The 25,996-nt window shown below is 45.8% G+C and overlaps 1 protein-coding gene and 1 pseudogene across 3 annotated transcripts; both read right to left on the reverse strand.

Moving 5' to 3' along the window:
* Positions 1-25,963, reverse strand: SLC3A2 (solute carrier family 3 member 2). 3 transcript variants are annotated; one of them, XM_033120610.1, is made up of 10 exons: positions 25,754-25,963; positions 5,219-5,658; positions 4,697-4,870; positions 4,019-4,113; positions 2,374-2,442; positions 2,217-2,275; positions 1,871-2,051; positions 1,619-1,762; positions 645-725; positions 1-533 (listed from the first exon to the last, which is right to left on the reverse strand). In XM_033120610.1, the coding sequence occupies exons 2-10, from the start codon at positions 5,643-5,645 to the stop codon at positions 153-155; spliced, it is 1,611 nt and encodes a 536-aa protein (XP_032976501.1). In that variant the 5' UTR covers positions 5,646-5,658; positions 25,754-25,963; the 3' UTR covers positions 1-152. The 3 variants fall into 3 exon arrangements, with proteins under 3 accessions (XP_032976501.1, XP_032976503.1, XP_032976502.1); XM_033120612.1 differs by lacking the exon at positions 25,754-25,963 and adding an exon at positions 6,344-6,565; XM_033120611.1 differs by lacking the exon at positions 25,754-25,963 and having other exon boundaries at positions 2-533; positions 5,219-5,998.
* LOC117031366 (uncharacterized) lies at positions 21,262-21,436 on the reverse strand (annotated as a pseudogene).
* Positions 25,964-25,996: the final 33 nt, after the last annotated feature.

Below are 25,996 nucleotides of genomic sequence, written 5' to 3' on the forward strand. Positions count from 1 at the left end.
CCTTCTTGTAGGAGTGTCTTTTATTTGAAGCCAGAAAACACCCTATTTGGGGTTCATATGTAATCTATGACAGTAAAAAAAAAAGAGAGCGAGCGAGGGAAAACAAAATGCAAAGGGCCTAGGGAGGGGCAGAGAAGGGTAGTGGGTCCCGGTCAGGGCACGTAGGGGAAGCGGAGCAGCAGCCCCTCGTGGGGCTCCAGTTTCAGGTGCTCCAGCTCTAGCGAGGCGCCCTCCTCACGGCCTGTCTGGGTGCTGAGTAGCAGGTCAACCCTGGCGGGCAGGCTGGCACTGGCGGGCAGGCTGGCACTGGCGGGCAGGCTGGAGGCCCCTAATCTGGCAGGTTGTCCCATATCCCCAAAGTTGAGCACTACCAGGAAACGCTCGTTCTGGTCCCACTGACGGATGTAGGAGAAGAGGTTGGGCCCCGAGGATAGTGTATGGAAGTCTCCGTGCAGCAGGGACCGCTCCTTGCCCCGATGGTCGCTCAGCCGCCGGAACAGCGTAAGGACGGAGCCAGGGTCTTCACTCTGGTCCTGCAAATGATTAAGACACAGCAGGAGGGGATGAGGAACTCCCCTGGGTGTAAACTGCAAGCCCCCTGGCCACCCTCTGCCGGCCAGGCCCTGCTCACTTAAAACCCTTACCTTCACTGACATGTTGGAGCTTATAGATCCTGAGGTGTTGAAGCTGGATTCATCCCATAGCATGAAAGGGGCCTTCATGGGCTGAAAGGCAGGAGAAACAGGACTTGGAAAAGGCCTTGGGCCCACTGTCCCTCCTGTTCCCACCCCCGGTCACACAAACACTCCCGCACTGATGCCTCTCTTCTGCTGGATGAGCAAGACAGGCTCCTATGCCAGGTGCTTGCATACAGTCCCCAGCCTACAGGACAGCCACAAGCTAGTTCCCTCACCTCCCTCTCTGCTCAGTTGTCTCGTCAGGTTTTCTGTGGCCACTCAATATAAAATATACCTCCCGGCCCCTTACCCTGCTTTCTTTTGCATAGCACTCATTGGCACCCGGCACTTTACTTCATCAGCTGATTATCTAATTTCACCACCTCCAGTCCTTTTGTGCACTGCTGTATCTCCACGCATGGCACCTAGGAATTACTCTATAAACCCCCATGGAATGAATGAATGACTGGTTCTGTAAACAGCAGCTCAGGTGTCAGCCTCCACGCCTGCGGCTAAAGCTAAGCAAGAGCCTTCATGGTCTTACCCCTGTGACAGCATGCTGCTGTGTCTTCCTCTTACTCATCTGGCCCCCCCACCAAAGTAAGAGTTCCTGGAGGGCACAGAGTACCCACTGTCCAACGAAGGAAGGAATGAATGATGGCTACCATACTGAACACCTGCCAGGTACCAGGTACTACATCTCAAAGTAAGCCACCATTTAATCCTAACTACCTTACAAAAAATGCCAGTATCACAGAAGAGTTGACCAGGACTCAGAGAAGTGACATACCATGGCAAGGCCACACCGCTACTGACTAGGTGACTGCCCAGAAACCAAATGCAGTTCCACCCCACGGCTCAGGTCTGTCTGCTGACAGCCGCAGAACCATCGTGGAAGGATGCGACCTCCCACACTGTGCTGCGGAGGCAGCACACACTACCTGTCCAAGAAGGTCAGCTGCCTGCAGGCCAATCTCATCCCCATAGCTGAAAACCGGGGTCCCTGGCAGGGTGAAGAGCAACAGCTGGTAGAGCCGAAGGAGGTAAGCCGGCACCGAGGAAGTCAGGAGCTTCGCCTGAGACAACTGCAGGAATGCACACAGGTGAGCGGCCAAGCCCGCCACACACCCATCTCCCAACACCCCTTTCCTCCAAAACACCTCCTGCCCCCCTCCCACCACTGTGGTACTCACACTCCAGCTGCACCAGTGACTGTCAGTGAAGTTCAAATACTGGGTGACCAGGAATTTCACACGCTCCCCAGTTAAATTGGGGTCTGACAGATATGAGCTAGTCACCAACAGGTCGTTGGCGAATTCGAGTAGGCTCAGGATATGCTGAAGGTTGGAGGACTCAGTCCCTGCAATCAAGAGCCTGCAGAGAGCAAAGCAGGGGTCACGGTTGGTACAGGACAAGAAAGGAAGAATGGAGGTGGGGTGGTTCTTTGGACTAGGGGCTCCCGCTTCCCGAGGGGCCTAGCACTCCACTGAAGGGCTCCCACAATGGAGCGGCACTGGGGACAAGAAGTGTGGCACTCACCTATCTTCACTGAAGTTCTTGGTGATGTTCTGCCACTCAGCCAAGAATGCAGATGCGTTCTAGAAGACAAAAAGCAGAGTCAAGGGGCAGAGAACACTACCAGGCCCTGATGAGTTTCTCATCCAGGCTCTGCCTCTCACATGCAAAAGGACCTTACCGCCAGATTCTCTACATCCCGAACCTGGAACCCATCCACGCCAGCCTGCAGCCAAAAACTCAGAGCATTCTACAAAGGGGTGGGGGTAGGGGGGGCAAAAGAAAGAGGAAAGATATTAACACTCTGATGTAAAGGCTCTGAATATTGCAGCCCACACTACACCTTGCCTGCCATGCACTTCCCATGACCTTGGGAGAGTCACTTGAATGAAAGAGCCTGGAGTGGTCTCACTTTCCCACTTCTATTATAAAGGTTTAGCCCTCATTCTAACCTATCATTCACTTCCAGTGCTATAGCATTTCACTTTTCCATTCCTCCCACGGCAAATCACACAGCTTCACCTTTGACGACCACAGACATGGCCCAAGAGAAAGCGTTCGTAAACATAACTTCATTTAATACTTAACACATGTACCCATTTCAGAGATGAGGAAACAGTCTCAGAGAAGCAAGAAGGGATGTCCAAGACCACACAGTCAAAGAGCAGCAGAGACAGGACTCAAAATGCTAGTCAAGATCCCAAGACAAAGGTGCTTACTCCTTCCCCAGTGCCCTGACGCTGGGGGAGGGTGAGTAAAAAGTCAGTCAGAGCACAGCCAAGCATGAAAAAGCGATTTTCAAAGCAAAGCCCCAGGGCAGTTTAGATGAAGATTCGAAATAGCAAGCTCTGCAGAACAGGCCCAGGCCTGAAGCCCTGGCATTCCTGGGGCATAGAACACAACCCCACTCCCACTGGCCCCAATTTTCCCTTTTTCTCTCTGTTCCATGTGCTCTCTCCTCTCCCTTTTCCTCTGAGGCTACCTCTCCTCACGCCATTAACATCTGAAAACTTCCTTTATCAATAACTTTTAAAGAGTCTCCCAGCAATTTGCTGATGAACTAGAAGTCCCCAAGGGTCTTCTGGAAATGCTGGGAATATGGAATTCTACTTCAGAATCAGGGAATCAAGAGCAAAGTGTCAGGGTCTGCCTCCATTTTTGTTCTACCCGTGCCAAACTGATCAGTGTCCTAGAAGCCAGGCATTAGGAGCTAGGATGACATTCAAAGCCCCACTCCTGGCCCGCTGGGTATTAAGTTTGAGCCAATACCTTCAGGGAAGGCGGAATTAGAGAAATAAGATTACCTGGGACCTCAAATCCCAGACCCACCGAGCCCTTTGAACCTTAGAACCCTCATTTACAGAAACGGACAGTGACAGGGACCTTGCTTGGGTACATAAGTGAAGGTATGTATGAGGGTATGCAGCGGATTCGAGAATGGATATAAAATACTTGGCAAAGTCCCAGACACACAGAAAGACCCCAGTGCTTAAAATTTCAGACTGGGCTCCATTCCAAAACACATCAAACGAGAACTGGGAAACCGGTCAGGACAGGATACCCACTGAGAAAGGGTTTCCTCTCCCACAAAGAAGGAAAATCAAGCCCAGATTGACATCTGAGAAGCTCCCTTCCTGGCACGCTCACCACCAGAGTCAAGGAAATAAGAAAAATGAGCGGTCATAAAAGGAACAAGCAAAAACAGGGGTACACTGCTGGCCTACGTGGGAGGAGCAGGCTGAAAGGAGCAAGAGCCCCGCAGCTGAATCCGGGCTAGGTTTACAGGGCTTGCTGTGAAAGGACCAGCACAGACCCAGCACACTCACCTTCACCTTGGTGGTCACAGTGTCAATCTGAGAGGGGTGGAACCATGAGTTCTGGCCCCTGTAGTTGGGAGTGAGGTCCAGAATGACCCGGATGCCTAGAACGATGAAGAAGCAGTCGTGAGAAAGACTTTGAGGTGAAGGGAAAGGAGGAAATCAACAAATACAAGTCTGTAAAGTGTATCTTTTGTACTACTTGGTACAAAAGCTCAGATTTGAACCCTGGCAAAACTCATTGTATTCAAACAGAGATAGGAGCTAGGAGAGGCCTTAACATCTTAGGGAAGGTTGTAGAGAAGGCTGAGCTACGGGGCCCTGGGCTCCCACCCCCAATGTGAACCCTTTTAAAGTAAGACAAGATTTTATGTGTTTGTTTGTTTTCAAAAGGATCCACTCTTTTCAAGTTTAAAAACCATTGATTTGGTAAAAGCCTACATTCTGTAAACAAGGACGCGGGAGCCCAGAAGTGAAATGCTTGCACAGCTAAGTAGAAGGTCTCTAAAGCACTTGACAAATCCATTTTAGCTGCAGCCTAACAAACCTCCTTTGTGCCTGCCCTAGGCACACTCAGTCAGTCAGGAGTAAAGCAGACAAAAACCCTAGCCTGCCTTTCCTCTGGCCAGAAGGCCAAGCCCTTCCAAGAAGCTGCTTCCTTGCCAACCTCAACGCCAGGACACCCACTCTTTTTCCTGGCCGACTGCAGGAGACTGTCAAAATCTTCCTTGGAGCCAAGAGTGGGGTCGACCTGTTCCAAGTTGGTCCCACTGACGTCATCCTTCAGGTTCTTGTGAATTGGGCCCAGGACAATGCCCTTCACCTTCAGGCTGCTCAGGTAATCGACACGCCCGTTGAGGCCTGAAATGCGGAAGGGGGTTAAAGTGAAGCCAGTCTGAGAGTCCCCTGATCTCGCCTATTGGCTCCTCTCCTTGGGGCTAAGTGTTGGGGGTAAGGCTGGATCTCCAGACTTGGAGTTGCTAAAGCAAAGCGACGGGGGGGGGGGGGGGGGGGGGGGGGGGGGGGGAGGAGGAGTGTTCCCTCAAAGAAAGAAAGGAGGACCTACGTCCCAGAGAGCGGGCGCCATACTGGGGTAGGGGGTGAGGGGGGTACCGTCCGAGTCAATCTGGGGACGGGATCAGAGCCGGTGACCAGTTAAACCAGGGAGCACCGCGTGGGGCGTGGGGGGTGGGGTTACATCACGCTCACCAGCTAGGTTGCCCGCGTCGCTGCCCAGGAAGGCCTGAAGGTCGCCGATGCGATAGAGGGCGCCCTTGTGCCACCAGCTCTGCGCCGGCAGCTCCCGGCAGCGCGGCGCCCGCACGATGATGACCACGGCGCCCGCCAGCATGCCGAGCCAGCCGAGCCAGAAGAGCAGCAGCAGCGCCCAGCGGGTGCGCACCCAGCCGGGGCTGCTCGCCACCTTCAGCAGCTCCTCTTTCGACAGGCCCGTGAACTTGGAGGCTACCTCCGCTTCGTCGTCGGCCACCTTGTTCTTCACCAGACCGTTCTTTTCGGCACCGCCCGCCATGACCGGGGCCACGGCCGCCCCCGATGCCGCGTTCATCGGCTGCTTCTCGGGTTCAAGCTCGTTCAGCTCCACCTCCTTCATGTCCACCTCAGTGTCCTGGCTCATGGTGCCTGCGGGACCGGCGACACGACGCAGTCTGCGGTCAGATAATGGCTGGACAACTTTCCCGACCTCCGGGCCTCCGGACGATCTCCCTGGCTTGCGTCACCCGGTGCAGCTCCGCGGCGGGGAGGAGCGACCTCGGGGAACTAGCGGGGAGCCCCGCCCCGGCCCGCCCCTTAAAGAGGAACGTCGGGGATTGCTCTTTCTGGGACCGCTCGGGTAGGCGGCGGAAGGGGGATTATGTCTGGAACAGGCTTCCGACTGCTGTGTGGTCTAATTCCTCATCTCGAAACCCTCTACCCCTAAGGTTCCTTCGATCCGGATGCTAAAAAGGCTGAGCACCGAGCCACCTTTAGATGGGCGGGCTCTGCGATTTGTCCCGCCCCAGGTTCCTTCTGATCCCTCCGGCCACCGGAAAGTGGGCGGAGAGGGGACGTCCAGCACCGCGGGGGTCACGAGGCCCCTCTTCGCCCACTCTGAAGGCTGGTGACTAACTCGGACACTATACTCCATTTGGCCCAGCACTCAGGCCACCGCCTGCCTGGTCTTCCCAACTTCGCAAGGCCACTTGCGGCTCACAGCCAGCCAAACTCAACTTCCGCCCTTTCCCCACCGAGGCTTGTCTTCTCAGGCCTCTGGGACTTGGCACCAGACCTCCGCTTGCGCGGAGGGCTTACCCCCACTCGTCCCTCAAGACTCACCTTGAATTCAGTTCAATTCATCAGACTGCAACTATTTATGGAACTCCCACTACAATGCTTTAACTTGATTGAATTAACTCTAATCCAGTCTTCCCCATGATGTTTTACAATGAATCTGTTTGGGCAGGAGAGTTGTTGCCACTGCCGGTCTTACCCTACCCCACCCCCAGTTTCTGGCGCCAGGATGTCCGGCAGCTAGCAATTCCACATCCCTGAGAGACTGATAGACAACCTCTGGGCTGTAGCAAAAACATTCCTGGGCTTGGCCTCAGTTAGAGGCATCCACCTTTGTCCTACGACACATCAGAAGATGCCATGGTTAGACTCTTTCCCCACCTTGCAGGGGAAAAATTATTATTTTCCCCTCACAGATTATTCCCGTCTCCCCAGGCCGCCAGGGTTCCCCTACATCCCCAGCACTTCACTATGCTGGGTCCTGGAGCCAGCTGGTACTGCAGAGGCCTTGAAGGCCACCCAGCTTCCCTCCACAGAGATCCTTGAATTGAGGGTAAGTGGGGCAGAGACAAGGTTCACAGCAGGGACGGCTGGACATTAACACCGTGAGGTGCCAAAATCTCAGGAACTTGTTGTTCCTGAGCAGTGCCAGCTGGGTTATTTTCAGAGAGGAGCTGAAGGAAGGAAGTTCTTTCTCCGTCTCCCACCTGGGCTGGAAGCCAAGATGGCTGTGTATTTGGAAAAAGGCAGAAGCCAAAATCTGAAGAAACAGATGAGAATGGATGCCAAAAGAGAGCCAAGGGTGTGAAAGGCTCATCCTCTGCCATCCCCTTCCTCATCTCAAAGCCCACACCTCCCCCGACCCTTGGAAAGCCAATTCCTAGAGGGGGGCAAGCAAGTGGGTAGAGGTTGGAGTTCAGACCAGTGCTGGATGATGATAAGACGTCCAAGGTGCCCCGGGCATGCAGATAAGTGCCAAACGGGTTCTGCACAGACTTCATCCCCGGCATGAAAGCTCAAAGTTGCGAGTTGTGAGGTCAGAAGCTCTCTTTGAGATGGCCCAACATAACCCCCCCAGGAATCCAGTATCTCACTCAGCCCCCATGGCCCCAGACAGATAAAGCCAATCCCTTCCGCCTGGGATCAAGAAGCTAACAACTTACCTCCCAGTTTATCGTCCACCACACCTGCCACAGGGACCACCCTCCAGCCACATCAGCTTTCGAACACCTGCCAAGCTCACAACACACTTGGCTTTGTCAGGCCTCTCCGTCTTTGTTCGTGCCATTCCCTCTGTGTTTTGCCCTTCCTGTTCTGCCACTCTGCCTCGCAAGCTCCTATTCATTCAAGACAGCTCAAATGACAGCTTTTCTCAACTCCCCCAAAAGAATTACTTTCCATCCACTGTGCACCTACCTCTGCTAAAATTCATGTACCATTTGTTTATTATGTTTCCTTGTCTGAGTCTGTTTGCACTTCAAAACATGCGGCAGGGGCCTTGTGTTATTTGTCAAGGACCTGCCTGCTCACAGGTAGCGTACAGTAGGCACTTGTTTCATAAATGAGTGGAAGAACTATCAAACCCAAATATTTCCCTTCTTAGACAATTCAACAAAAGTAGCATGTGAAGATAAAGGGATAAAAGTGAAAAGAAATTTAAACAATATCAAGATGAAGCTGTTTATGCAGGAAAGGAAACGAAAACATATATAACTATTCAACCAAAATAAAGCAAAGTACTAAATCAGGGGTAAGGGGAGGACAGAAAAGCAACTGTAGAGAAAAAGGGCAGAAGGTGGCTACAGAGCCTCAGATCCTACAATGAATGTTGATAAATATAAAACAAAATTTACTATAGGGATGCAAACTATATAATTTGTCAAAAAGAATTGAGCCTTTAAGACGGGTGTCCAAACTGCGGCCCGCGGGCCAACTGTGGCTTGCAATCCATTTTTAATTGGCTCACAGCAAATTCCAAAAATATATTTAGTTTACTTAAATAAACCAGGTGAGGCAATACGTACTTCACCTCTAGTGAGTGGCCCGGCTGTTTGTGTATTTTAGCGCATATGGCCCTTGGTAAAAAAATGATGAAAGAAGTTTGGACACCCCTGCTTTAAGAGAAGCTGAGACAAAGCAAAGGAAAAAAAAAAGGAGTTCAACAGTCCAGAGGCTAAGAAGGACCATATGAGGCCACAGTCCTCAGTACTTCCCACTCCAGCAGGCAGATGGGGTGGGGCCCTGAAACGCAGAGGGCCAAGAGAAATTCTTTCCAACTCACTATTGCAAAAATCCATGGCACATATTTCCTAACAGATGAGGATTACTTGATCTTGGTGATAAGAAAAGGACGTTATTCCCCCCCATCCCCCCACTCCTGCCATGTGTAAAGGATTTCCAAAGACAGAGCAAAGACGGGAGGATACTTAGAAAGTCAGGAGACTGTCTCTGTCCGGCAGACCCAGCAATTCTGCCAAAGCCAAGGGCATTATTCCAAAGACCCAGGGGAAAAACGAAAACAAAACATTCAGGCTCTGCTCTCACAATACCCATCAGCCTGAAGCAGTTTAGCCATTTGAAAAAAAAAGGATGATGGCTGACGTTAAGGAATTGAGTGCAGTCAGAGTGCAGCTGAGATTAAAGCAGATCCCAACCAAAGGGACTGACTTGGCAGCTGTTATTTGAAGAACTGATGTTGGAATAATATTGTTATTACAAATCCTGCAGGAGGGACATGGGCAGCTAAAGAAGAGCCTTGTCTTATGGAGGGTGAGGGGGGTAAAAGCCAGAAAGAGTCAAGGAAATGCAACTAAGACCCTCTCTTAGGAGAAGAGAAATAAATGCACCATCGAAAAAGTATCTGGTACTCAAATAAATTGGACGTAAGCATCCAAAATGGCTAAATGTTACCAGAGCTTTCCAAAGATACAATCATAAAGACACATAATGAGAAGTTGTGATCTTAGATTTCAATTTGTGCTTCTTGAACATAAATTTTCCCTTTATTCCTTGGCTACAAGTAACTCAATATTTGAATAACCCCGCCCACACCTGCCCCTGTCCCAACCTATTCTCCTTTCATGTCAATTATAGGCCCTTCTTAGGGCCTTCATATAAAGAAGCAGATGACTACGTTTTTAAAATACTTTTTGTATTCAATAAGGTGGAAAAGGGGTATACAACATTGAGAAGACATTTAGGCATGGAGTAATAGAAGTCTGCATTTGAAATAACCACTCTGCAACTAAAGTGGTTAATTTCAACACCAACTAAAAAAAATTGGACTATAGAGAAATTAAAGAAAAAATTTTTAAAAAGTGAAGCACATCACTAAGAAGGGAAACTCTTTTCTCTTTTAAAATAGAAATTGAAACACTAAATGGAATGCTAGTTAGAATGTAACCAATCTGAGAACAAAACTGTTGCAGACCCAGACCCTACTAGGATAGGGACTAACTGTTACATGATTACCACAGCCCCACTTAACAAGCTTTTTTTTTTTTTTTTTTTTTTTTTTTAACTATTGTTAAGTTCCCCATAGCACATATTCCCAGAGGTACTACAATTCCAGGCTGTGATATTGTGATGTAAGAAATACAGATGCTCCTTAACTTATGGTGGGGTTACATCCCAAGAGACCCATCATTAAGTTGAAAATATCATAAATTGAAAATGCATTTAATACACCTAAGCTACCACACATCCTAGTTTAACCTAGCCCTTCTACTGAATTCTTATAGCTTTCACAACATTGTGAAGTGGGGAAATCCTAAGATGAAACACCGTAATTTGGGAAATGTCTATATATTCATTTGATCTTTATCCCTTTTTCCTGGCACAAGAGCTACTAACAACCCTTGTAATTCCTAGAGCAGTAGAGGTGATGGGAGCATCTTTTGTTCTAATATTTGGTCTCAGACAGAACTTCTAAGACCAAGACCCTTGGAATCTCTAGAGTAGTAGGAGTGTCATTTTGTATGTTAATAAGCTGACAGGTGAGGGTGGGGAGAGCCTAGATACCTCCAGGGTAGGGGCTGGTAGCCAGAGGAACAAATGGTGATTAGGTTAGAACTTTCAAGAACAAATGGTGATTAGGTTAGAATTAGGCCACTGGAGAGGGGCGAGGGGTGGGAGATTGAGGGAATCATCAGTGGCCATGGGTCATGCCTGCTGTAATGGCACCTCCATAAAAGCCCTAAACAGCAGAGTTGGGACAGCTTCCAGGTTAGTTAACACATCCCTGTGGCAGGAAGATAACACACCCCAAGTCCACGGGGTCAGAAGCTCCGTTGTTTGGAACTCTTTCACACATGGTCCCATGTACCTCTTCATCTGGCTATGCATCTGTATCTTTTATAAGATCTGTGGATATAAAAGGGGCCACATACTAAACCTGACAAGCTCAGGGGAGGCCAGCATGACAGGCCCTACAAACTCAGAGACCGAAATTAACCACATAGGATGGTCTGAACATAACAATTCCTAACTAAAAACAAGCCATGGCCGGTAGTCACATCCTTGGCCTGTGGCTTCCTTGACAAACGTCAATCTTTACCTTAAGTGAACCTGTCTATTGTCTTTTTGCCTCTAAGATAACATACCCCTGGAATGTCAGAGTAATCCCTTTTTCCGGACCCCTCAGGGCACAACCCACAGCAGAGACCATAGAACCCCATTGTTATCTTGTTCCCTGAATACCATTTCCGTGTGCTGTAAATGTTAATTATTAACTAATGAACTATTCTGTGGCCAAGGTAAAAGAAGTATGTGTCTCTCCATTTTACTTTTATCCAGTCCCAGAAATGTCCCCACTTTGCTTTCTCCCACCCCCTTAATCTACCACCAATGGATTTCAAGTAACCTTTACGTAGGTCTCCTTTGATTCTAATGTATAAAATAAACCGTGAGGGGGTGGCTGGTTAGCTCAGTTGGTTAGAACGTGGTGCTGATAACACCAAGGTTGCCCATTCATTCCCCACATGGGCGACTGTGAGCAGCGCCCTCCTTTTAAAAATAAATAAATAAATAAAAATAAACAAAATAAAATAAGCTGCAAAACTGCCATTTTCCAGAGCATTTTCTTAATCTGTTGAAATTTTGCTTCCCGGCAATTATCGTCAGTTTGGCTCAAATAAACTCATTCAACTTCTCTACAGGTTTGGATTTTTCTTATGTTTACATATCCTTTATAATAAACTAGTAATATTTAGTTGCCCTGAGTTCTATGAGCTGTTATAGCAAATTCCAACCTGAGGAGGAGGCTGTGGGGACCCCTATTTGTAGCCAACTCCGATAAAAGTGTGGGCAACCTGGGAACCCACTACTTACGGCTGGCATCTGAAGTGGGGAGACAGTCTGTAGGACAGTCTATAGGACTCTCTTGGGGTCTGTGCAAACTCCAGCTAGTTAGTTTCAGATCTGAATTAAATTGTAGGACATCTAACTGGTGTCCGCACAGAATTGGAGAATTGCTTGGTGTAGAAAACCCACACAGAAGTATTCTGTGCAGAAAACAGATCATACCATGTTTCCCCGAAAATAAGACTTAGCCGGACCATCAGCTCTAATGCGTCTTTTGGAGCAAAAATTAATATAAGACCCGGTCTTATTTTACTATAAGACTGGGTATAATATATAATATAATGTAATACCAGGTCTTATATTAATTTTTGCTCCAAAAGATACATTAGAGCTGAGGGTCTGGCTAGGTCTTATTTTCGGGGAAACACAGTGGTAGTAAACAGGCAGTAAGAGCAGATTCTTCTTACAGACCCTGGGTAAACTGCACTCAAATCCAGAAATGTTATTTAAGAAAGCTTTTTCTTATTCATTACACTGAACAGAGAAGGTAAAAAATAGCTACAGAAATGCAGACATTTAGAGGCATTATGAAACAGCAGAAATCTACATTCTGGCTATCACTCTTCCATGAAAATAGTGAGTAATCTTGAACAAAAATTTGTCCTTTTAAAGGTGTTGATTTAAAATTCAGAAATTTAAGGAAAATGGATCTTATAGCAAGTTGGGTCCCTTTTCATTCTCAAGTTAGAGAGCAGCATTAGAACTGAGTTCCTATGTACCCGTTTTCTTTGAAATAGTAATATCAGTAATTTACAAAACACTTTTATAGATAACTAACATTTGATTTGGGAAAAAAGTTGAGAACTATTATGTTGGTGCAAAAGTAACTGCAGTTTAAAAGGTTAAAAATAATTGCAAAAACCACAATTACTTTTGCACCAATCTAATAAATGTTTTTCTCTACTTCCAGAAAATAAAATTCTATACAGAAAAATCAAACTGAATCTGCAGATAAACTATGTAGGATAAGCGAGTTCAATAAAATACTAGACACAGAACAATATACAAAAAATCAATTCTGTTCTGTACAACAGTAGCAAACAACTAGAAAACAATGTTTAAGTTGCCATTTATACTAGCAACAAAAACTGAGATCTAAGATTAAATCTAACAGTAAATAGATAACTTATTTATGAAGGAAAGGATAATATTCTACAGAAATACATCCACACAAAAAATACTGAGTACCTATTATACACCAGGCACTGTTCTATAAGCTGGGGATGTAGCAAGGGAAGAGTCCCGGCTTTCATGAAGCTTACCTCCACTGAGTAGAAGAGAAACAATAAATATATATATATATATATACACAAACATGTATGTCAAATGACTACAAGTGCTACGAAAAGATAAAATAGGGTAAGGAGACATTACTGAGGGAAGGCACCTCCAATAAAGTGACAGTTGAGTAGAGAACAGAGGAGGTGAGGGAACAAGGGAGCTGTCAGAAAGAAAGTTTTCTAGGTGAGGAATAGCAAGTGTAAAGACCAAAAGGAGAATATCACGGATTCATGAATAGAAAGATTTGATGTCATAAATGAATGCTCCCAAAATAATCTATAAATCCACTGCAATTCCAATACAAATCCTAATATCTGTTCTTGGGAACTTTGTAAGATGGTTCTATAATTTGTGGGCAAGAGGAAAGGGCCAAAAATAGTAAAAATATTTTTAAAGACAAACCCTACCCTAGACTAAACATGTTATATTGCCAAAGTAATAATCATAGCATGCTAAAGGCACAGGGATGGACAAATGGACCAACACAACAAAATAGGGAGCCATAAAGTAACCCATGAGTATTAGAAACCTTGATATATAGAGAAGTATTATAATCAGCAAAGATTAATTATTCACCAAATGGTGCTGGAAAAAAATAAAATAAGATCACTACTTAACACCAAACACAAGAATATATTCCAAGTGATTAAAAGACCTACATATGAAAAGCAAATATTTAAAAGTTTTGGAAGAAAATAAGAATATCTTTCTGACTGTGAGGTAAAGAAAGAGTTCTTAAACAAGACACAAAAGCACAAATCATTAAAAAAAGAACTGATGAATTCTACAACATTCAAAGAGAAAAGTCTATGCATCACAAGAGACCATAACAAACTGAAAAGACAAATCACAAATGTTAAAAGGTATCTGAACTAACAAAACTAATAGTCTTGGGGCGGACGGGTGGCTCAATTGGTTAGAGCGCGAGCTCTGGGCAACGGGGCTGCTGGTTCAATTCCCACATGGGCCAGCGAGTTTCACCCTCTGCAACTAGAATGAAGTTAATTAGCTGCCGCTCAGCTCCTGGGTGGCCAGATGGCCCAGTTGGTTGGAGCGAGTCCTCTCAACCACAAGTTTGCCGGTTCCACTCCCGCAAGGGATGGTGGGCTGCGCCCCCTGCAACTAACAACTGGCAACTGGACCTGGAGCTGAGCTGCACCCTCCACAACTAGGACTGAAGGGAAAACAACTTGACTTGGAAGAATCCCGGAAGTGCACACTGTTTCCCAATAAAGTCCTGTTCCCCTTCCCCAATAAAATCTTTAAAAAAAACAACAACAACTCATAGTCTTGTATAAAAAAATATAAAGTATGATGAAAAATCAGTGAGGAAAAGACAATGACCCAGTAAGAAAAAATTTTACAGAATAGAAACAGTCAATTCATAAAATTGGATTCACAAAAGAAAGGCCAGTGAACTCTTGAAAGATTACATGACTGTATTAGTAAAATGCAAATTAAAATCATAACAAAATATAATTTCATGTCCAGATTGGCAACGTTAAAACATCTGACTGAACCAAGTGACGTTAAGGACATGAAACTGCGTAAGTGGCAACATTAATGGGTTCAACACTCTAGGCGAGCAATGTGTAACAGCCTGCAGAATTGAAAGTACTCATAGCCACTACCCTGCAATGTCACTCCTAAATTCAGACCCCAGAGAAACTCTCACACATACACACAAGGCAACATACAAAAGATTTCATTGCAGCACTGGTTATAGTAGTAAAAATTTAGAAAACTGGAAAATGGCCTATCATTAACGGACACAATAATTTGTAGAACATTTCTAAAGAAAATACTATGTAAGCGACTAAATCTTAAAGACAGGCAAAACATGTCAAAAATATAACGCTAAAAAAAAGGGAAATCGTACGTTCACCTCAATTTTTCCCCCACAAAAAACAAAAGATACTGTGGAACGCCAACAGTCTGCATTTCAACTGACATCTATCCCAAAAGGGAAGACTACGCCACTCGTGGAAGTCCTGCAGTATCAGGTTGATTTGTGGAATGGATGGAGCAAGTGTCACTTAATCGCCCTGTGTCAAAAATCCACTTGATAAAGTGTCCTCAGGTAGCTAATTTATGAGATGTTAAATGCTGAGAACAGATACCATTTTTGATCTTGGTCCAAAAACCAAAGAAACAACCTACAATTAAGATTCCTATCAGGCCTTGCTTCCATAAATTCCACTCAAAACAACAAAAGCAGCCTGAGAGCTGTTCTTTATAAAATGCCTCATTTTCAACTCTCCCCAACCAGTCTAATCCTTCCCAATGGCACATTCCTCCACAGTTTAGGAAATAAGGAAATTCTGTTCTCACACTGAATTTGTGCCACAGAGATGAACGTCGTCCTCCTCCTGGCTCCGGGCGGAGCACTGCTCACTGGAGCATCTCTGCTCATCTAATAGAGGCAGTGCTTCCTGCGGCCAGGAGGGGGCAGAGCGGCTCCCTGAGAAAAACGCCCCAATGGGCTTCCATCTTCTAAGAGATTCCTGTTAGACGCTGTCTACAGTTCAAAGGTATTTCTCCCAGCAACCTGTTCAGGAGTTTACATCATAGCATAGGTCAGGCGATCAATAAATTATCGGGATTTGCATTGTTCTACGTGATGGGGATAAAATAATAAATTATACAGATACCGATTATACAGATATAGATATATAGATATAGATACAGATATATAGATTTCTGACCTCGGGGAGATTATGCAGGAAAGGGGTCAAGGAGAGCAAGGGAGGGAATAGAGTGGTAGTATTGAAATTGAAAAAGGCACCGGGGCCTTGATGGCTCTGTCGACAGGTACAGACTTTCACCTAAGAGCAAAGGGGGAGCGATGAGAATTGTGAGCTGAAAAGATCAGATTTTTTTATTTAGAAAGATCTCTCTGGCTATAATGTAGAGAACAGATTAGAAGCAGGTCAAGTCAGAGCCAGGGATTAGGGATTTGTAGCGGAAATCCGGGGGTGCATGGCTTGAACTAGAGTCCTGAGAAAGAGAAAAGCAGCTGCTGACATCCAGAAGCTGGCCTGCCACTCACTCCCAGGCCTTGATGTCCTCCTGTAGAACATAATTTCCCAGATCGTCAGCATCGGACAAGGCCCCTCCGAGGTCATGATGGGTTAAGACAAAACGAGACCATTCCATAAACATGTCTAAACACAGACCAAAACATGAACAGTGTCCAAATCACAAAATTCCAAACATCTCCCTAACGTGGCTAGTATGAGTGACTGATGCTGCTTTAGCAATCATAGCTTTAGCTTCATTCTAGTCTTCCCTCTTTCCAGATAAAACTTAGGAAGATATCGAATAATAAAATGATCCCACTTCCTGAAAACATCCCCTCCAAAGTAAAGCCCCACTTGCTGAAACCCTCCCCAAAAGCACCTAACACAGCCCAAATTCTATAAGTTCTTTCTAACACCCTCTTACTAAGACACACCCTGGTTCCCCCTGGTGTGTGTTCTTCCTCGCTCTAACAAGTAATAAACCCAGCTTGTTCCAATACAAGGATGTTCCTTGAGCAGGAGGGCATTTATAGTATGGGGATAATGACCACAATTCTGGTGTAGACAATTGAGTAAAAGAGGGCATGGTGGAGAAGGAACAGATTTGTGGGGAAACAACATGAATTCAGTTTTGGACAAGTTGAGCTGTGCTATTTATGGGCCACCCCAGTGAGGACGTGTGGCAGACAGGTGCATGGATCTGCAGTCCAGGAGATCCTGGGCAGAGATGGCAGAATATATATGGTAAACGAAGCCATTGTTACCCAACAAGGGGGTCCGCACACTCACCATACAGCAGAGCCAAACACTGAACACCGAGTTTGAAGTGGAGAAATTCAGATGGTTTCCTGGCAGGGCGCCGAGCCAGGAGAACAGTGAGCTAGTGCTCAAAATCCAACTTCCCGATGGTTTTAATCCAGTGTTTTTATAGGCAAAGACTGAGGGTTGAGGGTTAGGGGTCATGGATGAAGCTGATTGGTTAATTCTTGTGTAAATTTCAGTGGATTTCCTTAGTCTGGTTAATTCACTTCCTGTTGTCGTCTTGTCTGGTGCCTTCGTAATAGTGGTCGGGTGACCTAACTGCGCTGAAGAATCAAGGTTCTGTAAGACATCTCATGATTGTGCATCAGTGACATTATCTTTAAAGCAAAAGGCAGAAACTAAATGTCTTGTGACCATTGTTATTAAGCTATCATTATTTTGCGCTTAACTGGGTACATTTTTCTATTATCTATTATCAAGCAAAGTGTACTTTGAAACATTTTTTCTGGAACTTGCTTTATAGGCAGGTCTTCAGGCCATAAAGAACATACTTTATAATCTTTGCCTACGAGTGACTAACATATTTTCTTAATCTTTGACTACAAGCTATGGGACAACCAAAGCAACTGAAACATTTAGTTTATAAACATTTAGCCTATAGCTCTAGATTCTATGTTCTAATACCTACCTACACATGGTACTGGTAACTGTCGGTTTCACCATGGCAATGGATAAGTTGGTCTAGGCAGAGTATAGTGAGTGAGAGATCAAGTGGACCCAGGAAAGAACCCTGAGAATGTGTAAGGAATAGACAGTGAAAATGGTCAAGAAGTAAGAGGAAACCAAGGAGAGTGACGTATCCCAGAAAGCAAGGGGAGAGAACACTTCAGGAAGAAGGATCAGGTCAACAGCGTCAAATGCTATTGAGGTGAAGAAAGATGAAAAGCACCTTTTGGGACCGAGTGAGTAAAAGGTCACTAATGGCCTTGGGGAAAGCAGTATCAGTAGAGGGGCAGGTACAGGGGCTAAAGTGCAGTGGGTTAAGGAGAAAATGGGAGGTGAGGAAATTGCTGGTCAGGACAGGGCACTTTTAAAGCTTTCCACTTTGTCTTTCCCACTACAGCTCTTTTTCACAGGCCAAAGACCCAATGCAGGGGTTACTACAACTCCAAGTATATTAAATCCCATTAAACACTTGGGGACCAGGGAAAGGATCAGTAGATAAGAATCCACTGACTTGAGGGAAACTTTCTTGGGACCCAGGACTTAACACCCTGAAAAAGACGCCTGTGGATGGGGGCAAAATCACTGCTCTGGTGGCTTGTAGAAGCCTGGATAAAGCAGTCCAAGCTGAGTGAAGTATCATAGATGTGCCTGAGATGCCCTAGTGGACGGCAGAGGAAGTGATACAGAGGCTGAGGAAAGTGGGCATACTGGAATGGAACTATTATTTGAGGCCAGTGACCCACCAGAGAACAGTGTTCCAAAAAAGGGCCCAGAGGACACCATATTCACAAGGCCATCAGGAATGCACTATTGAGAGGGGCGTCAGCATCACTAAGGCCAGTGGTGGCTCTCCTCTGCAGGCCAGAGCTGACGACAGGAGAGGCAGTCACAGAGCTGAGCTACTTAAGATGTGAGGATGACACTCATCCTTCTCCCGACCATCATCAAGTACAGTGGTATCTCGGTTTTCGAACGTAATCCGTTCCGGAAAACCGTTCAGGTTCTGAAACGTCGGAAAACAGCCGACAGCTAGGCCTCAGGATCTTGCACTCAGCGGAAGTTGCGTGACATGTTCGACTTCCGAGGCGTGTTCGAAAACCGAAGCATTTACTTCCAGATTTATGGCGTTTGTAAACCGAAATGTTCATCAATGGAGATGTTCAAAAACCGAGGTACTACTGTATTAGAGATCAGGTATAATAGAGGCTTAACTGCCAGAAGACAGAAAGCTGTAATTACCATAAGAATGGCAAGATTGGAGAGGTAGCCATGGGGGCTTAACCCACAGAGAGTTGTGGATATAACAGACAATGGTGTCCCGGGGAACCAAGGAGGATGCTGCTGTACACCTACAACCTGAAGAAAGGAGCGGAAGGCTAAGGGGGTCACCACAATAAACAGTCAGGAGCTCTTCCTCAGTTTCTGGGTCTGAGCCGATTTTCATGTCCAAAATTCAGTTACTAAAGAGGTAACCAAGTCCTCTTTAGTAAGCATCCTGAAATTATGATGATTCTACTAGTTCTTCCCTAAAGGGAACTCATCATCTACTCAGGTGTGACTATATATTTAGTAAAGGAGAATGTGCAAATATTTTGAGGATTTTAGACACCGGATCTGAGCTAACATTGATGCCTGAAGACCCAAAGTGTCAGCATAATTCCCATTAGAATAGGGACTTACAGGTATCCAGTAATTTCCTCAGTCCCCAAGGGTTTAATGGGATAGCTATACTTAGGAGTTGGAGCAACCCCTACATTGGATCCTTGGCCGAAGAAGTAAGACCTGTCACGGTGGAAAAGGCAAAGTAGAAATCTCCACCCTCACCTTTCAGCGATGATAGTAAATGAAAAGCAATTAACACATACTGGGGAGAGGGGGCGAGGGATTACTGTGTTTTCCCGAAAAGAAGACCTAGCCGGAGGATCAACTCTAATACATCTTTTGGAGCAAAAATTAATATAAGACCCGGTATTATATTATATCACACGCAGTATTATATTATATTATATTATATTATATTATATTATATTATATTATAGTATAACTGGTATTATGTAAGACTGTGTCTTATATTAATTTTTGCTCCAAAAGATGCATTAGAGCTGATGGTCCGGTTAGGTCTCTTTTCCAGGGAAACGAGGTAGCAGAGATTAGCACCACCACTAAAAACAGAAAGGATGCATGGACGGTGATACTTATCACCTGCACACCTGGAGGTATAGTATAGCTCCCACCTATATAGCAGGTGACATGGTCTGCTATATCACCTTTGATATAGCCAACTTTGAGCGCAGCCCAGACAGAAAATGGCTCTGAGCAAGTCCAAGCTGCAGTGCATGACGTCCTGCCACTCGGGCCATAAAATCCAACAGATCTAATGGAATGGACGTATCAGTGGTGAAAAAATATGCACTGTGGAGCTCATGGCAAGTGCCAATGGGAACAGCAGGTGCCTGAGATTCCAGAGCAGGGCCAAGTTATCCACAATGGAGAATTATATGCCTTTTGAGGAACAGCTCTCGGCATACTAGTGGAACACTTGATTACGAAGCACCAAGTGACCATGAACTGCCCCCATTATGAGTTGTACCTATCAAGTCAGAAAGTCAGACCAGCTCAGCAGCAGTCTTTCAAAAGATGAAGTGGTACTTCTGGGATCAAGACTAAGCAGAACCAGAAGACACAAGCAAACTGCATAGCACAGACCCCCGTGTTACAAACCATACTTGTAAAAGCACCCATGATCCTATGGGGTGTCTCGTATAACCTGCTAAGGAAGGAAGTAAAGGCCTGAGTTGATTTACAGATGGGTAACTTATGGGTGCCAGCTGAAAATGGACAACAGTCATATTCAGAAGTGGTCTTCAAAGATAGCAAAGAGGGAAAATCTGCCAGCAGTACTCCTGATGATCTACTTTGTGTAAAAGAAGAAATAGCCCTAGGTGAGAATACATACACATTCCAGGGTGATGGCCAATGGCCTGTCCATCTGATTAGAGGCCTGAAAGGAAAAGGACTGGAAGACACAGGCAGTGAGGTCTGGGGTGGAGGCGTGTTCATGGACATTTGGGAGTGTACACAGAGCAGGAAGATTTCTGCATCACACGTTAATGTCCACCAAAAAGCATCCACCATGCGGTGGCTGGTTAGCTCCGTTGGTTAGAGCATGGTGCTAATAATACCAAGGTTACTGGTTCAATCCCTGCATGGGCCACGGTGAGCTGCGCCCTCCTTAAAAAAAAAAAAAAAAAGCATCCACCGTGAAAGAAGCCCTGAACAAAACAGACAACAGGACTTGGCCTTCATCCGAAAGCATGAACCAGGGTTCAAATAAGGTGAACCAGGGTTCAAATCCAGACAGTGTGACTCTAGCCACTCTCTTAATCAACACAATGACTTATAAAGAAAATGTTTGAACTTCTATTTATATCTCACCCTTTAAAAAATTTCCCTCCTTTTCAAATAATTGTTAATGTAGAGAACAATATACTTTAAAAAGCCTTCATATATTAGGGTATTCCAGTGTTTTTCTTTACTGAGAAGGAGCATAATCCAAAAAGTTTGATGAGCACTGTTCTACCCTGCCACTACGTGAACAGTTACTAGAGTAACACTGGTTGTTCAAATAATAAGCATGCTTGTTAGTCTAGTTAGACAGCTTCACGTGGTTTATATTACCTCTTGCAAGTCCATACTCAAATCCTTTACTAATCAATCCAGTTGCCGTAATTTATCATGTTCATTTTTCAAAAAGAGATAGAACTCCACCGAAGCTATCTAGCTAACAAATCTTTTAACAACTAAATACCACTAAAGGGGTGCACCATTCCTAGCAATACTGCAATGTCAGGTCAGTGCGTGGAACAGACAGACCAAGTTCCTGTTCCAAAATCAATGTAGTACATTGTCCTCGGGGGGAGGACACATCAGATATTATACTGATAAGAACAGATATTATATGATCTTAGCCAAAAGGTTAAGGATTGATATTACCTGTATCAACTCCCCATACATTCCTCACTCAGGTCCACAAATACAGCGTGTAAGCCTGTCCTTACAATCTTCACCATCTTCATCTCTCCAGAGACCAGGCTAATCCTCCCCAGTGTCATATTTCCCCACCATCCAGGAAATTCTGTTATCAAATAGGGCCTTCTCCTCCACCAAGGTTACTGTCTTATCTCCCAGTTCCTGGCAGAGCACTGGTCATTTGAATCTCTTCCTCCATTAAGCCAGGCAGTGCCTCTTGCCGCCAGATGGGGGCAGGGTTGCTATATGAGCAAACTCCCCAGACCTCTCTTAGGAGTAGCTACAGCTCATTGGATAAGCAGGGTAGTCAATGAATTGAGGCTGGACTAAGATCATTGAAAATTTTATAGAGATAAACTAATACACATTGAGTCCTACTTTGTGTCATGCATTCTGCTAGGCAATAGGGATGCGATGATGATGTCATGCAGGGGCTCTGGTCCCGCTCCCCACATAAGAACGCAGGATATGGTGAGGCCAAAAGGAACACCAATGGAGCCATAGACAGGGGAGTCATACCACTATTTTCTCGCTGGTGGCTGGGTTGGAGACACAGGAAGCAGGTTCCACACAATGCGCAGCCGTCTGCTTCTCTGCCAACCAACCAACCAACCAACCCCCTAGCCTAGCCACGGTAGTTATATTAGTGGCTAATGTCTGATTACAGCTGATGGCCAACTAGTCACAGCGGATGGCCATCTGATTACAGCTGACAGCCATCTAATAACCGAGCCAGCACTTTTCCACAAGAGGTTGAGAGCCTGGAAACTGCTCTCTGGGACTCTGTCCCCACAGATGATTTACCCAGACATGACCTCAGGGAGTTTAAGGTGGGTGGGCAAGATGGCCACAGCTTGGGGAGGGAGGGATAGTAAGGAAACGTGCAAAGGAAGCAGGGGTTTTAACCACTATATTGATGATTTAGACTTTAGCTTAAAGACTATGGAGGGGCACTGATCTGAGACATGATCATATGGAAGGACTATGATCTGAGACGTGAGACTTGACCAAATTTTTTATTTGGAAAAATCAGTCTGGCTGCAAGGTAGAGAATGGATGAGAAGGGAGGAAACCAGAGCCAGGGAGCTATTATAGAATAAGTCTGTTATAAAAACCTCCAGGTGATCTCCAACTGCTAAGACCACCAGCTTTTTTTGGTGCTGTTAATGAAAAGAACCTGAATCTGGAGCTGGCCCGGTGGCTCAGGTGGTTGGAGCTTGATGCTCCTAACACCAAGGTCGCCGGTTCGATTCCCACATGGGCCAGTGAGCTGTGCCCCCTACAACTAGGACTGTGAACAACGGCTCTCCCTGGAGATGGGCTGCCTTGAGCCAGAGGTTGGTGTGAGCTGCTGAGGTCAGTGTGGGCTGTTGTGTGTTGCCGCTGGTTGCCGTGGGCTACGGTGTGCTGCCAGGAGCGGCCGGTGGCCAGTGTGAGTGGCCAGCAGCCAGAGTGAGCGGCTGGCAGCCGGTGAGAACTGCCATGAGCTGCTTGCTGTAAGCAACCGACTGACAACGGACTGCAGGGGGGGGGGGGGGGGGGGGGGGGACACGGGTGGGCGCAAGGCTCATAATACCAGCATGGGCCAGGGAGCTGTGTCCTACACAACTAGACTGAGAAACAACAGGGGTGGACGGGGAGGCAGAAGGAGAAAAAACAAAACAAAAAAGAACCTGTATCTTTGGAAATATTAGAAAGATTACGGGCCTTGCTGAGGACGATTAGCCGGAGAGCAGAGCTTCAAGAAGTATTGAAACAGTGCTCTAACTTTGGGAAAGAGGGCAGAGGCAGGAATAACTGTAAACGACATCTGGTGAGCTGGTGAGTTAGTTAGAAGTTTCAATTAGGGTACATACAGTTCAATACTTAACAGTTTTACATCTAAGGGAAGGGATGTATAGAAGATAGGTGGAGTTGCCATAGCCCCTGGTGTCAGTTTTAATTTGGGTCTGGAAACAAATTACTTCAAAACTCTTAGAGGTGGTTTTTATCAGGATGTAGAAAGAACTGGCACTGTTACCTATAATCACTGATCTTTAGTGTTGAAACTGTAGCAGCTATATTACCCCCAGTGGTTTGTGCCTTAGTAAGGAAATGTAGGAAGGGGCACTGTTCTCTTGGTTACTGATTAGGTCAGAGAAGCTGAAGCACTCTTTCCTTTCTCAGTGATTATGCCATTTAACCACTTTCTTCCAAAAAGAGCCTCCAGTTTTTGACATTACTCCTTTCAAGTGGATTCTATGTCACCACAGAGATGCAAGTTCAGTCATGGCCACCTTTGGCTCACAGGCATATCTCGATTGGGTCATAGAATGTGCTTAAAATTGGAAGTTAGACACCAACACTGAAAATGGGCAAATAAATATAGAATTCTGGATTTCTGGATTCCCTTGGTCAGATTTTTTTTTACAGAGACAATACTCTAGTAGCAAGACAACAATCAGCTGGAGCTAAGGGCTGCCTAGGTTCACCAGAGTCCCCACCCAGTTCTTACCATTTATCTGCATTACCTCCATTTTTGCAGGTGAGTTAGAGACCCCTGACCTAAATTCTCTCCTTTCCATTTCCTCTGCCATTACAGAATCCACTTACCTGTTGCCTAAACGCCTGTGACAATCTAAGTAATGTCCTTGTGTCCATCTTATCCTTCAATTCTTAATCTCCCTGCTCAAAAACTTTCACTGGCTTTTTTTCTCACTATCTACAGTTCAAATTTAGCTTTGCATTCCAGGTCCTCCTCTTCTGGCCTTCTCCAGGAAATCTTTTCCACTTTTATATTCTACTATTCCTGTTCAGCCCACCTTTCATGAATGATATCCGTGTAATATTTCCTTCCTTTTCCAGTTCCAAGCCTGTGCTCACGTTGTTTTTTCAACTGGAACTTCCTCCCCCGGTCTGTTTATCTACCCTTCAAGGCTCAGACACTCCACAAAGCAATCCCCAATTCCCATTCTGGCATATAACCTGCCTCGCCCTATCTGTCTGCTCTGGAACTTCTGGATTTCCCATAGTTTATCTTTCATTTTCTACACATTTTGTTACAATGTTTCAATCATGTACTTGAACAAGCAATACTTACTGAGTAAATGAATTTATTTCAGTTCATAACTGTGTTCAAACTGGAATTCTCTCAATATTGTGTAGTGTCAATTGTGATGTTATCCTAGGGACGCATGGAGACAATATTGCCCCCAAAGGAGTGAAAATTGGTTCTTGGTGGGGGAAAGGGGGCAGGGAAATCTTAGATATTAAAAAGATATTTGGCCCTCCAAAGGGCTACAGTACATAAGCAGATATACAGTATATCAGTGGTATTAAAAATTCTTGGGGGGGGATTGGAGAAGGAAATGTCTCTTTAGGGCTCCTGGGGAGGGGGAGACATCAATGAAAAAAATTGAAAACAGTGCCCAGGGATCATTCCACTCGTTTCCTGTGTATTTGCTTGCTCTCCGGCTACCTTGAGAACAGTGTGTGATGACAGCAGTAAAGCAGTGGTCAAAAGGGCAGGCTCTAGAATCAGACTGCCTGGATTTGCATCTTGGCTCTGAAGTTTCTTGGCTGGGTAACACCAAGCAAGTTACTTAACCTCTCTAGGGCTCAGGTTCCTCATCTATGGCATGACCTTAATACCTCACTCCTAGAGTTGTAGATGAAGTGAGGTCATTCAGAAGAGCCTGTACAATGAGCTTAGTAAATACAGACGGTGCCCAAAAAATGTATACACATGTTAAGGAAAAACCTGTATTAAAATGTAATACTCAATACATGCCAATAATAAAAGATGAATACAAGGTATGTGTATACATATTTTTGCCCCCGCCCCAGTATTTATAAAATTTGCACATACACTAGGTGCTTGCATGATGAAATGCAAATGTCTGATGAAGCCATGCCGGTTGGTCTCAGTAACCAGTCTATAGATGACTGGAACCACCTTGACAATCAGGAGGGGAGTTGCAGGTAGCTCAAGAGCTCTTTTTACACCTGGGGTCCCTCATCTATAAAACGGGAGTCGTTATTGTACCTACCTCTTGGGAGTTTGGAAGACTAATCATCAACTCATTAGTGTGCGTAAAATGGTGCTCCGAACGTTAACCCTGCTACAAGCCAAGCTCCTAGCGAAATCGGACCGGACAGCAGGACATTTGTGGCCAGTGAGGAAAAATCAGACACTATCGTAAGACTCAAATGGAGCACTTACGGCCTGATTCACTACCCGAAATGGCTTCATGCAAGGGACCTCCACCTGAGCTCAGCCCAGCCCGGGGCTCAGTACCTGCGTCACCTCCAGAGCTGGGACACTGAGCACCAGGCCCGGAATGCGCGCTGGGCGGCTGGCGTGGAATCGAGACGACACCGGTCAAGAGTTCAGAAGATTTAGGATCCATACAGGCGGGGCCTGCACACGGGTTTAGAGTGTGTGTGGGAAAGAGGAGCTCACAGGAAAGAGTGTGGGGGCAGGCGGCTGGGACCCAGACCGAACGTCAGTCCAGGATACGCAGGAAATCGCCGGGAGCCT

The sequence above is a fragment of the Rhinolophus ferrumequinum genome, chromosome 11, assembly GCF_004115265.2.
Source record: "Rhinolophus ferrumequinum isolate MPI-CBG mRhiFer1 chromosome 11, mRhiFer1_v1.p, whole genome shotgun sequence".
Taxonomy (NCBI): Eukaryota; Metazoa; Chordata; class Mammalia; order Chiroptera; family Rhinolophidae; genus Rhinolophus; species Rhinolophus ferrumequinum.